The sequence below is a fragment of the Ambystoma mexicanum genome, chromosome 11, assembly GCF_040938575.1.
Source record: "Ambystoma mexicanum isolate Mex_15411 chromosome 11, UKY_AmexF1_1, whole genome shotgun sequence".
Lineage (NCBI taxonomy): Eukaryota > Metazoa > Chordata > Amphibia > Caudata > Ambystomatidae > Ambystoma > Ambystoma mexicanum.
This window is the reverse complement of record NC_090934.1, coordinates 483,440,046-483,453,389: the sequence shown is the minus strand read 5'-3', so window position 1 is coordinate 483,453,389 and position 13,344 is coordinate 483,440,046. Positions and strand designations below refer to the sequence as shown.

The 13,344-nt window shown below is 42.3% G+C and overlaps 1 protein-coding gene across 5 annotated transcripts in view; it reads left to right on the top strand.

Annotated features, from left to right (window-relative positions):
- The window catches only part of TTC17 (tetratricopeptide repeat domain 17), a 2,246,693-nt gene that overhangs the window by 1,969,168 nt on the left and 264,181 nt on the right, over window positions 1-13,344 (top strand). For all 5 annotated transcript variants that reach the window (XM_069623328.1, XM_069623332.1, XM_069623330.1 and 2 more), the window contains one exon: window positions 12,842-13,001. In XM_069623328.1, the coding sequence (XP_069479429.1) occupies window positions 12,842-13,001 (160 nt within the window). The remainder of the gene's footprint in view (window positions 1-12,841; window positions 13,002-13,344) is intronic.

The following is a 13,344-nucleotide window of genomic DNA, read 5'->3' as shown; positions in this document are numbered from 1 at the left end:
AAATGACCTCGATTTTGGACACCATTGAAGTAACTAACGAGGACCTAATACTTGGGTTAGCTAGGAATAAACGTAAATTATGAGTGGGACTGGAGGATGGGAATTTGAAAAAAAACAGAAATATTCCCTGTACACAGAGTACGCTAGTAGATTTAGGAAGATGGACACCCGTCCTCTATATCTTATTAGATGTCCCTATTACAAGGTGCAAAATATCTATCTAAGATTTAGACTCAACCAATTCTCCACCATGGAGCGTATATATAAATGGAATCACTTTAGGGAATTGTTCACAGATGCAAAGTGTCGCTTCTGTTCTTCCACTTGCCAGATCGAAACTATTAGACTTCTTGTGGTATATTGTCCATACTTTGAGGAAAATGGACAAACGCTCCTGGGAGAATACTTCCCCGGCCCTACCTATATTGCAAGGGCCGTCTTTTGGGAGCGCAGTATGCAGGGTGACAGTATGCGTTTGACCTTGGCCCTATCAAGGTTATTATTCAAAATCGATGAGGATCTAAAAACTAAGAACTTGGTTTTAGGAATATTTTCCTCTTTAGAAACTCAATAGAGTACCTTTAAATGGGGAAATTTCATATATTTGCTGTGTTGGTTTATATCACATAAGCAAATGAAATGATATAGCTGCGTTGTTAATGTATGAAAATGTATTATTCGAGAGATTGACAAAGTCATAATGTTATTGTGTTGCACTAAAAAGGGTCTCATGGAGAAGATTCTAACGTCTCACAACGAAATTAGGTGGATATTAAATATATCCCGTATCTAATGTATAAAATTGTAAATTCTTTGTATGTAATGTGTAAAATGTTGATTATGATTGATGATTTTCATTTTTATGAAGTAATTTCAAATGATGAATTAATGAAAAAAGTTTATATCTTCATGTAAACTATAAACAATTTTAAATTAAAAAAAAAAAAGGCTCACTAATGTGTTCCCTCCGACCCCATTCCAGGTGCCGGTTTGGGATCTGAATTTGGTCTTGAAATTCCTGATGGGTGCTCCATTTGCACCTTTGCACTCTTGTCCTTTGAGACTATTGTCTTTCAAGATGGTGTTCTTGGTTGCGGTTACTTCCGCTCGCAGAGTGAGTGAGTTGCAGGCACTTTCATCTAAGCTGCCCTTTATTGTGTTCCACAAGGATAGGGTTGTACTGAGGGTACGTCCTTCATTTCTACCTAAGGTAGTGTCTGAATTTCATTTAAGCCAGAAAGTGGATCTTCCTTCTTACTATCCTCCTCCTCATCCTGGTAAGGAAGAGGAGCGACTCCATAGGTTGGACCCTAGGATGTCCAGGGTCAGAGTGGACGATCAACTCATTGTGGGGTATGCTGGTCACCGATTGGGCCATGCTGTTAACAAACAGACCTTGTTTAGGTGGATTATCCTCACCATTACTGAATGTTATCGATTGGCGGGCAAGGAAACCTCCTGAAGGGTTGCGAGCTTATTCCACTAGGGGCGTGGCTACTTCCACAGCCCTGCAGCAGGGAGTTCCTATTAGGAATATTTGTGATGCAGCCAAATGGGTTTCTATCCACACCTTTGTTAAACATTACTCCCTGGATACACTCCATGGTCAAGATATGGCCTTTGGTAGGCGGTTCTTCATTCTGCCATCTGATTGGGTACTCTAAATTCTTTTCCCTCCTCCATTTTCTGGTACTGCTTTGGGAGTCTGTCAGAGATGTGGAATACGTTGGAGGACACAATCCATTTAAACTGTTAATTACCAACTGGTAACATTCATTCGACTGGATGTTCCTCCAACGTATTCCACATCGCCCTCCTGGCCTGCCCCTCTGGAGAATTTCCTATGCTATTGCAACTTACGTTCCCGCAAGGCTATGTGCAGTCAAGAAAGCATTGGGTATGTGCATGTCACATGTTATGGAGGAAAACAATAAACTGAGGCTAAGGGCGCCGTGCATCCCATTTATAACATCTGGTCACGTTGCCCTCAACGGAGGCCTTCAAGGGACATCGAACCGACAGCAGCGACGCAGGACCCCCCCTGCCGAAAATGTTTCCACAGTACACAGCTGTGGACATTACATGTCAAAGATGTGGTTTACGTTGCAGGAACATCCAGTCGAAAGAACGTTACCAGTTGGTAAGTAACTTGTTCATTTGCGCCCTCCTACTAATTCTGGCACAGTTTAACCTGCAGTATCATTCCTATGTGGATGATACGCAGATGTATTTGAGCCCTAAACAGCCAATGTAGGCAGTGGACAATATTCTGAAATGTGCAGAGGCAGTACGAGGGTGGATGATTAACAACAAGCACCTGCTAAACCCCAATAAAACCGAGATAATTATCTTTGGATCTTAAAAGAATCTCGGAACCTCTGCCCAGAGGATTCCCTGCCCACCGATATTTGCTAACACCCAAGTGTATAGAAATGTTGTTAATAATCTGGGGTGCATTTGGCAGACAGACATGAGTTACAATCGGCAGGTGAACCAATTGGTTAAATCAGTTTATTTTCAGCTGAAAACTACTGAAACCACCCCTCCCCCTTATTTCAGAAGGCGATCGAGCAACGGTGGTGGGCTCACTGGTTAATGCCAGACTTCACTATTGTAATGGCCTCCTGGTTGGATGCCCTAAATACCTGTTGCAACTACAGAATGCTGCCGTATGTGTAGTGTTCGCTTCCGGTCCACCGATGAATCCAATTTAAATGACTGTGCTTGATCTTTAAGTGCTTACACAACCTTGCACCTTCTTTCTTAGTGTCAAAAATTCAAATCTATACCCCCAGCAGATCCTTGAGATCTATGGCTCTAAATCAATTGGTAGTTCCCACCTCTAGATTTGTCCGCTGGAGGGGGACAGAAGGTTTTCAGTGGGGGGTGTCCGCGCATGGAATGGTTTACCACACCATCTAAGGAAGATAAAATCTCTGACAGCCTTCAGAAAACATATAAAAACATATCTGTTTGAATAATGCCTTGTGAATGGTTATGGGTGTTCATTAACTGTACTTAAGATCTGCGCCTAGATGCGGCTCGCCGCTTGGTTTTCAATTGGGGATATGCTCGATACAAATTTTAAGTCAAATCAATTCGCTATTTTGTCTTTGTGTCTCTGTCTCTCCTCTCTTTTTGGAAAGTGTTCTTTATGCAGACATCACAGAAGGATGGCCTTGCCTTGTGCATTGGATGTCTTCTTGACCAGTACACAGTGTTAGGAGTGCCCTATTAGGTGGTGTCTTGCAGGAGACTTAAAGATACAGAGGGTATGTGGCCGAGGGCAAAGATGGACAAGACTCTGGAATGCTTAAAAATATCATCATTGGCCTACAACCCACTATGAATCACAGGATGGATCACTTTAAGTTGCTTGCTTCTGCGGTGGCCCACTTGGACATCCCACTGGCGCCCATCTCCTCGAAGCAAGCCATTGCAGCAGTTAATGTTGAAGGAAACCACATAGGAGGTATCACCACAGATGTGTACACCATTGCAATATTCTTCAGCCTGTCAAGCATGGCTGAATCCTTTATTTTGAGTGCCAAAACATCAGGAATAACCTTGTCAATGACTATAAAAAGAGAACTATCTGTAATGTGTACAAAAAGCACAGTCCACACCATAAAATGCAAAGACATAACTCTGGGAGATCAATGGATAAGGCCAGAAAGTCTCCTACTGTTGCTGAGAGCCCTAGAATACTGCCAACGGCTGATGAACCACCTTGTGCAACTCCACTGCCTGAGGATGAGAATAATGACTGGCTAACTCTTCCGTCTGGCTCGCCAGGTTCCATCCTGGGTACAGCGTTTCCTACAGATGACCTGATAACATTTGCAGACATCCTGAAAAGAGCAGCTTTAATGCTGATTATTTCAACTAGAACTGAAGACAGTAAAGTGTAATCATTTTTTGAGCCTTGTAGCTAAAGGTTACTCCACATCCTCTTACCTCTCTAGTTCGGGCTACTTCAGCCCATCATGGACAGATTTACCTCCATCTGTGGTTGTCCACAAGCACAGGTAGGATACAAAGTACAGGGCACCTGGGTCAGACCCATTATTTCTCTGGAAGAAGCAGATCATCCACCCTACTCCTTAAACTGAGGAGAGTTGCTGGATAGACTCTGTTGTTAAGAAGGTGTGTGCCAATTTGGCAACACCTATTAGGGCTGCGAGCTATGTCTCTTGTAGGCCAATATGACGTTCCAATGGGAATCAGTTGAGAAGACAATTTTTTCCACAAAAAACAGATGGCATGATGGAGAGCATCAAAAGAGGGTTGTATAATGTCAGTCCACGTGATCGATGCCCACAAAGATCTGGTCTACATGTCCATCAATGCATATCATGGTCTGCATGTGGAGGCAGTTGTGGGCCTGATTAACAAGTGGACTACACATGAAAGCTCATGATCTGCTCTTTTTCGGGAGAAACTGTTTGAAACTCAAGTGGACGATGAGATGTTGGACATGACAACGGAGAGTTGAACCTTGTAACTTGCTTTCATAGAAGCTAAGGTTGACTTTACACCATCTTACACTGCTTCTATGAAGTATTTCTATCATTGTGGGCACTCATCCTTTGGCCAGCAACATTCTACAAATGCGGCTGGAAAGCCAATTCTTGCCCCAAAACAATGACAGATTAGAGTATTGCTCACTGATGAGCACCCAGGTGCAATGGAATATTAAATGCTACCAACCGTGCTCGTGAAGCATAGCAAAAGGCATTTGGGTGCTGAAACTGTGTTTTTTTAATTAACAGAATAGTCTCTTTTCTGCATGAATTTTTATTATTTATTTTTTTATTTGTATTTGCTTAAATTAACCTTTTACAAAAATTTCCAACAATCAATCAAAATCAAAAGACAAGAAGCAAGAAAAAAAAAGACAAAAGAAAAACCAAACATAATGCAACCCTAAAGCAAGCAAGAGACGAACAAGAATCAAACAACTAAATTACTATGACCTACTAACCATAACCGAATTCATTTGCTCAGTACTCGTATCACAATGAAATATAATACAAATGTAATAAAGGAAAACAGAACACAGCAGCATCTTCTGATTATTAAAAAAACACCAATAAGGGATTTCGATGCAGTACCCACAGCGACTACATCAACTTTTCCAACCCAAAATAAACCAATTTTTTGTCTGGAAAATTACAAGGCTATCTCGCAACTTTCTAGCATCTGAATTACTGCTATTGTTTTTTGATGTTAGAAGCCTTCAATCAGACTTTCCCAAAACGATTCCTGCAGATGTTGTATAGGTGCAGGGATGAATCTGCTGAAGAAAAGCAATCTAGCCTTCCTTGTGCCCTCACAGGATGTCAAAAGGTGTTTAGTGGTTTGGGCTTCAGGAATAATGCAGATTTGACATTTTCTGGCCAATGCTCCTTGACCACTTTTTGCGAGCACTTCGCCTGTATGGATGACATTTAGTCTTAATCTTAGAAATGTATTTCTGATTTTCCAATCCGGGAATTTTATCAGATATTTGCTCAGAAAGCCCAATTTCCTTTCAGCTAATTGCATTTGATTCGGATGGGCCCCCGAGCGAACATCCGTAATTGTCTTAATCCAGTCCCATTCCTCCCATTTTTTTTTTCACTTTAACAGGATTTTCTGCTAACAGTTTTTTTCCAATGTCTGCATCAGAAAGTAATTTTTCCACTTGGACATTAAGGTTAGAAAGCATTTTCGATTTTAGTGTCTCCAGGTGAACTCTTATTTCAGAACAGAGGGAGCCATCCTGCGAACTACATATCCGCTGACACAATAATATCAGTTTCCAACCTACCTGGGAATCCAGAGATCTTAGACCCAGTTCATATGATATTTGCCATAGAGAGACACATTGGCAAGCCCAGAGCGTTTTTCCACAGAAGGCCCCCCACTTTTGCCATGAAATGTTCCAAAGTTGAGGTTTGGTTTCCAGGCCATACAGTAACACTGGGATCACCTTAGCCTGGTAAAACTTCATGACAGGAATTAACGAGAATATACCATATTTTATCAATATTTTCTTCATTTGGGCCGATAAGGAGTTAACTTTCAGAACCTTGTCTTGTTTGGATTTGCATAGTGCTGGGAGGGCATAGATCTTATAACCCAGGTAGACGAGCTCTTCTACCTTTGGTATAATATTACCTCCCATTTCCCATTGATGAAATACTACTTAATGTGCATGCATTCTCGGCAATCCCACGTCTTCCAAAAGTGATTGTGAAGTGATAAAGCATGAACATGGTCTTGATCGCACTTGCTTGGTTGTGCCAGTGGGGTTACTCCTACCTCATATAGCAGTTTGGAACCTCTGTGTACTCTGCAGTGCCAACCTGACCTCCTCTTCAATATGAACTGCAGTGAGTATCTGCACATCTTTCTATCGCTGACCACTTGGCTCCTTAGTTCTTGGCATATTGTCGTTTCCTGAAGTGAATCGCTGCCCTGAAAGGTGTCAAAAGTCAACTATTCGGGTCTGGGCATTCAATTTGATAATGTTCTCTTGGAAAGACAGATCCTACAGCATAAGGAGAAGAAATGGTATTGCTGTTTCTTCTTTCGCTCTAGCAACCTGGCCTGTAGTTTTCCTTCATTAAAGATTTAACTTCCATGACAGCCTATTGGGAAAGTCCCACTCGGGGAACCCGTTTTTCAGTATTCCTGTGATAAAATACTTTTTACCAGAACTTGGGAAACTATATCCTCCCATCAGGAATCCATCCTTTTCTTGGAAGCTCAACATTGGTCTTCAGCTGATGTGTCCTCCTTTTGAACTGATTATAAACCAGTTATAGCACCTTTGTGTGCATTACTTTTGCTTCTAGAGTAAGCTAAATGTAGGTTTTATGTACACAAGCCTTACATTTTCACAAAAATAAAATAGCGTTAAAAACTCAGCCTTTTTCTCTTCCTCCTGTAATCTCAGATTTTCACAAAAACCAAATGATTGCTTCACCATCTTTTTTACATAACACCCACCCCCCAACTCCAAAAGAGAGGGCTGTACACGCATTATATGTCGAGCGCGATTTATGTTACTGCATAGGGAGTCGAAGATCTGCAGGAAAGGAAGTTAAATTATGGTACAATTTGCATTAGATTTAAAGCTTTCAATCAGTCCCTTTCTAGATGGATTGTGTAATGCATTTTATTTGCTCTCAATAGGCCAAAAAAATCAAGGGACACTCCACAAGCAAAAATTTGTCTAGTGCTGCTGTGCTCAGAAATATCTCTATCGCAGAAATCTTTACTGCAGCAACTTACAAAACATTCATACTTTTTTAGCACATTAATATCTAGCTTTGGATGCTAGATGCTCAAGTCAGCCAATCATTGCTGAATAATTTGTTTGGCTACTTTTCCGCTGTGTTCACTTACAATGTAAAGCTCCCCTTTGTGGAGGCTTGAGTTATGTTGGACATATTTGCAATCTTTTTCTTTTGTCCTCTGTGACAAGGGCCTTTAACTGGGTCTGGGGTTTGGCAGGATGGTGTCTCAGGGGGCTGGTTGTCACCCTGACATTGTGGGGAGATCTTGTTTTTCCCTGCTTGTTAAGCCGCTCCAGCAGTATAGGGAGGATCCCTTTGCCACCTTGCCTTTGTCCGCTACACTGTCAGAGGTATGCCACATTGCCTCACAATGGGTCGGTACCAAGGTTCCAGTTTTTCTGGAAGCTAGTAGGCCATCGGGGCAAGACAATCATAAGGGATTAATCCATAGCCAGAAACTTGTGAAGAACCTGCCAGGTAGTGCAAAGGTCACCTTACCCAAGTAAGAACACAAAACACTCCTCAGCCAGACTCAAATATATAACAGTCAAATTGAAGGTAGTCCTTTTAGTGGGAACCCTCTCCTTGTCATGGATCAAAATAGCATAGCTCTGGATACAGTTACCAGTTCACCAACCACCTCCGAAGAGTCAAAGTTAGAAGTTCCCAGGACCTGCAGGGAACTTTGTGGGACCCGCAGTGAATTCTGCCGTCCCATAAACACAATCTTTCAGCCTGTGACATCCCAAACACTGAACAACTGACCCAAAAAACATTGTTCCCTAGCAAGCAAATCTCATGCTTTGTAAACATTGTATCCGGTTAACTGCTTTCACTGCATCACAAATAAATGAGAGGAGGTAGAAAACGTACCCAGAGTGTTTCCAGCTCCGGGAGGGCACACTGAAAACACCATCGCCTCCAACTCAAAGACAGAAAAGGTAAGAGAAGCGTGGGTAAAATCCAAGATGGTGGACAGCCCAGATATAAGCTTGGTCCCATCCCCTGATTGCAGATCTATACCAAGTTTACAAAGACACCAGCCACACCCAGCCTTTACTCAGTTACCCCTGCATATGCATACCCTCAGCAAAACCCCCACCCTGGTAAAGGAGGCAACTGATTATTTAAAAAAAAAGCTTCCCCCGGTTGCTGCGGGTCGGTGAAAGGAGAAAGGGCTCTTATTTGGTAAGGGGTGTGGAGGCTTCAAGTCGGAAGACCAGGAGAGTAGAGGAGTGGGTGTGATTGGCGACATGGCTGCAGAGAAGAGCTGGAGGAGGTGATGAGAGCTGAAGAGGAGAGAATGGCGATGATAGAAGTAGGGAAGGTAGTGACATCAGTAGTGGAGATAAAGGTGGTGGTGGCATTAGGGCTGGCAAAGCAGGAGGTGGAAACAGAAACGGAGGAGAATATGGTGGTTATATCAAGACAGGTGAAGATGATAACATGAGGCGTGTAATGGATGGAAGTGGCATCAAAGAGGACATTAACATCAGAGGAGAGTGAGGTGGTGACTGTCAAGAAGGTGGATGGGTCTGAAGTCCAGGGCTGACAAAGAGTGAAACAGGATAAAGCCTGAAGCAAGACTCCTGGGTCAAGACGAGGGGAAACACATCATATCCCTGGAGCTGCTCCAAAGTCTGCTAGCAGCGGGCAGTGATACAGAAGGAGTGTGAAGGAAGTGTAGAATATCTAAGAATACGAAAAGCTGACAAAAAGACCAAGCCCTAGTCAGCTAGTTGACATATCAAGTCCGTAATCTGGCCAGTCAGGACGTTTCACAACCACTGCAGCCCACTTAAATTTGAAAAAATACTCCTGAAAGGGTTTGGGAAACCTGTGAGCATGAACCTCTAGAGCAGAGGTAGATGGTGTGACCTCCTGGGACTCTGAGGGATGGGACTGAGGCATTGACCCAAGAGCCTAAGATGGGTGGGCACCTGCACCTAAAGGAAGAGATACATACCTAGCCAAGATCATCCTGATTGCTTTATTGTTTTCTTACTTTATTGCTTTTGGGAAGATCCAGTTATCTTTTAGTTTATCCTACTGTGCGTAACTTCAGATGAAGATAATGAAAGAAACACTGTGGTCATGGCGCCCTTTTTTCTCACAGCTGTTGCAATGATCTCCATTGCCTCGCTTGGTTAATAGGTCAGCTTTTTTAGTCAATATTATGAGCATCAACAAAGATGCCATGATGGAAAAGCAAAAGTAAGTTACTTCTAATATTCATTTTCAGTCATGGGTAGTTTCATTGAATGAATAAACCACCCAACCCACACCCTTCTTGGGGTATTAGAATATGAGACTGCAAAGAGCAATGAAGACAAGAGATGGCTCTCTTATTGCATTTAGTAAAGAAATGCTCAGGTAAAATGTCAGTAGAAGGCATTCTGGGAGCTGGCAGCACCCTGCTCCTTCAAAGTGACATTGGAATCTTCTGCTGTTCGCACTTATGTTTGCCTATATGCCTCCTGATTTTCTTCACTGTTTCTAAAGGAATGCAGTTTAAAAGTTCCTGCAGTACTTTCTGTTTGCATAACTGGCAAGATTAAAGTACAATAATCCAGATAGGCACTATTTATTGTTTTATTAGAGAGTGTTTGTCTCCTTTTTAAGAATTTTCAACATTTCCACACACACACAACAGCTTTCATTCTTTTATGAATTTAATGGCCATGCCCATGATGGAGAACAAAAATTACAAGGAAGTAACTTTTTTTCTACAGCAATGTTAGTTTGCATCCACTGTTATAAAGTCATGCACTGGACTCTTTCCTCTGCGGCCAAGGAAATTAAGCCTACCAGAGCACTATAGTTGGAGCTATGAGCTCCAGGGAAGGTGGTACAGGGAGCAGAGCCCACTTCGAAGTCCTGGGCATTGATTGGATTCCAGTGATGTTCATGCCAAGCTAGAGAATTTAGGAGATGTTACACCATGGACCCTCCAACAAAACCCTGTTCCCACTTCCAAAGTGTGTTTAGGAAAAATGTATCCCAACTCTACTAGGAGCCTATGCAGTAATTGTGGTATATGCATTTTGCAGGTTACCCAAGCCAGAGTGGTTCATTATGTGCAGGGACTTAGGAATTCTGAAAGATGCTCAGCCATATTGCCTAGTTTTTAGAAATATACCTCTGGGATCACAAACTTCAAAGGGAGGGAATCCTTGCAAAGGCCAGTCTGATGATATGACATGTTATTTATTAACACGCTTAATACCCAGAGGTTTCTAAGTGCGGACCCGGGGATCGAACCTGTGCTGCTCTGTGTCGTCTTGCTTCCAAGGCGAGCACGTTGCCCCTGAGCTATCCTCTCGAGATGAGAATGCGATGGGACCGAATCGAAGAACGAATCAAGTGGTATGTCACATGTTTGTCTATTGCAGGCTTTTTCAGGAATTGCCAGTCTTTTACAGGTTTCCTTGGGATCCAATAGCTCCCAAATGAGTTCTAGCATTTCATTTCTTCCATATATTAGTTTGTTTTCACATTCAAACACCAAATTACTTTCACCTTCCTAAGAACTTTTCAAACTTAAACTCCCCTGTCAAATTATATAACCTGGTCTTGTCTACCTCTCTCATTTGTATGAAACTCTTGGGGAAATCCACTTCAGTTCCAAATGTAGCATTGTCTAATTCACTATGTTTCACTTTCTCATACTTAAAAGACCAACTGCCTGAATGCAACATTTGTTTACTTTACTCAGTAACTTTCTGATGCATTGAAGTTTTCTTTCCTCCAACCCCCACAATGCATCCTGCACTTAATTTGCTTAGCTTAGTTGTCTTACATGGAACTTTTGGGGATGTCCACACCAATTCCCAAAATGCAGTGTTATATTGCTTTGGTTGGTGTGCTTCCACGTTGTTTTGACAACATCCACCTATTAACAAGAAAAATGTGGTGTGTATTGACTCTGACAAGCACTGAATAGGGCACACAGCCGCAATAAATCAAGACAATCAAAAAATGCTCCCTCACAAAATTGTATTGCTGTGCTCTTCATTGTTGTGTGGTTGTCGGGGATAGTGTCCATTGTGGATTGTGAAGTCTTGGCCCTGTCACCTCCCGGTACAGTGGTTTGTAACTGGAGACCAGAACCAATGCCAGCTAGATCTAATCTGGATGCTAGAACCCTTGTCTACATCACATTCCTTGTCCTCCCTCGATGTAGCCTTCTGTGTAGGTACTCTTCCCTGTTTCCTTGAGCCCTTCTTAAGTCATTAATTGAGCATTATTGGGCTTTTGAGGGTCAGGGTGCATTTCTTTATAGGGCTTGAGCCGCTGCTGCAGCCATCCATCGCTCTGGTTTTGGTGATGGACCCTACTCTGTAAATTCTTGTGTGATATCCTCCCGCCTCCCCTGCTGGGTGGCTGCTGCTTTCATATTGCTGCAGAAACCTGTATGGGAGAACTTACCTATGGTGTACTCATAAACCCGGTTGAACTAATGACTTTGTCACGATGTTTCCTAGCAGAGTAAATCTATAGCTCTTAAAAACTCCCTAAAAGTAACTTAAACCTTTACTTAGCATTGAACCTTCATTTAAACTTGTTTGTGGGCTTGGGTTAGGGTTTCTAAGATGGTTTATGGAATGTTAAATGCTTATCCCATATTTTTAAGACAGTCCTTTGCATTTAACAGTTGTCTCCCATTTTAGAACTGCAGCTATTGGGTAACATTGCACTTTCTATGATATTGTGCTGCTTTAAGTATTCTTGGCGTCCCGTTTGGCCACCTTAATCATTTTATATCGATACCTATACATTATGTAAATTTAACTTGGTTCACAAACTATTTTACGCAATAGAGTTTATATTTTCACCCCATACTGCCTGGAAAATCTTGTATTTGGTTTGTTTGTGATCTGAATCTTGCATTAAGTCTGCCCCCTCCTAGGAATGAAGCCTTACTGCTCAGTCACATTTAGAGTTTGGACTAACCTGGTGAAAAGCCTTGTACACAATTAGGCAATTCTATATTCCACCACTAGGTGGCAGGATAATTTGAGGAGAATGTCAATCTATGGTATGGTGCCAAGCAGCAAATCTATTGTAGAAGTATCCTATTCTGCTCTTCTAGAACACTTGCTTATGAGGTACACACATAGTCCATAAACTGAAGCAAGGGTGGTGATGGGAGGTGAAATGGAGACATAAAGGATAGTTCAAAAGGCTATTTTTCAGAAGAGACTTTTTTTTTCTCATAAAAAGCAGTTCAAATTTAGGATAGTCAGTTATGGGTCATACATGGGAGTAATAGAGCGGAGTAGCAAAGGGTTAAGGTAGACGGTCAGGTTTTCATCAAAAGAAGGTACTGAAATGGGCTGACTGCAAGTGTGGCTGTCTTAATCTGTGCGATTGTGTGTCTGTATTTGAGCCCCAATTACCCTTGCAATTGTATGTGGTCACTTATATGTCAACCTCACCTTGCAGCCTTCGAGTAGGACTTTTGTGGTTTTGGCATTTTAGTACAGTATCTACTACATTTGAAATACATGGTCAATCAGTTTTAAGGCTTCATCTTCTTACCTTTTCCCTCTTAGCATTACAGAGCACATTGACTTTGGCACACAGTTGCAGGAGCCGAGTGTGGAGCCACTGTGCAATGCCAACCATGCAGCCAGTATGCATACCTTAGACCATCTGCTTGGAGTCGCTGGCAGAGCAAGCATACACTATACCGGGGAGAGCCAACTAAAGGAGGTATGTCTGTCTGGTTCAAGCCTGGCTCACTCACTCATATTCTGTCACCTTGGGCAAGTACTCTAATCTTTCTACTTTGTGCCTTTTCGTGTAAGCTATTCCTTTGAATGCCTCATGTTTTTGCCTTGTTGTGCCATGTTACTCCTACATCCCTTCTCCTTTCCTCCATGGGTGTCCCAACTTTGGGACGCAACTGGAGTACTTTTTGCACAGCACATGAGGACAATCTCAAAAAGAGGTCAGGACAACCCTCTGCAAGAAAGAACACGCATGATAACCTGTTCTGTGGCAATGTGCCTACTCGGAGTCCGCAGCAACATGTTTTAGCTTACTGTAACTTTCA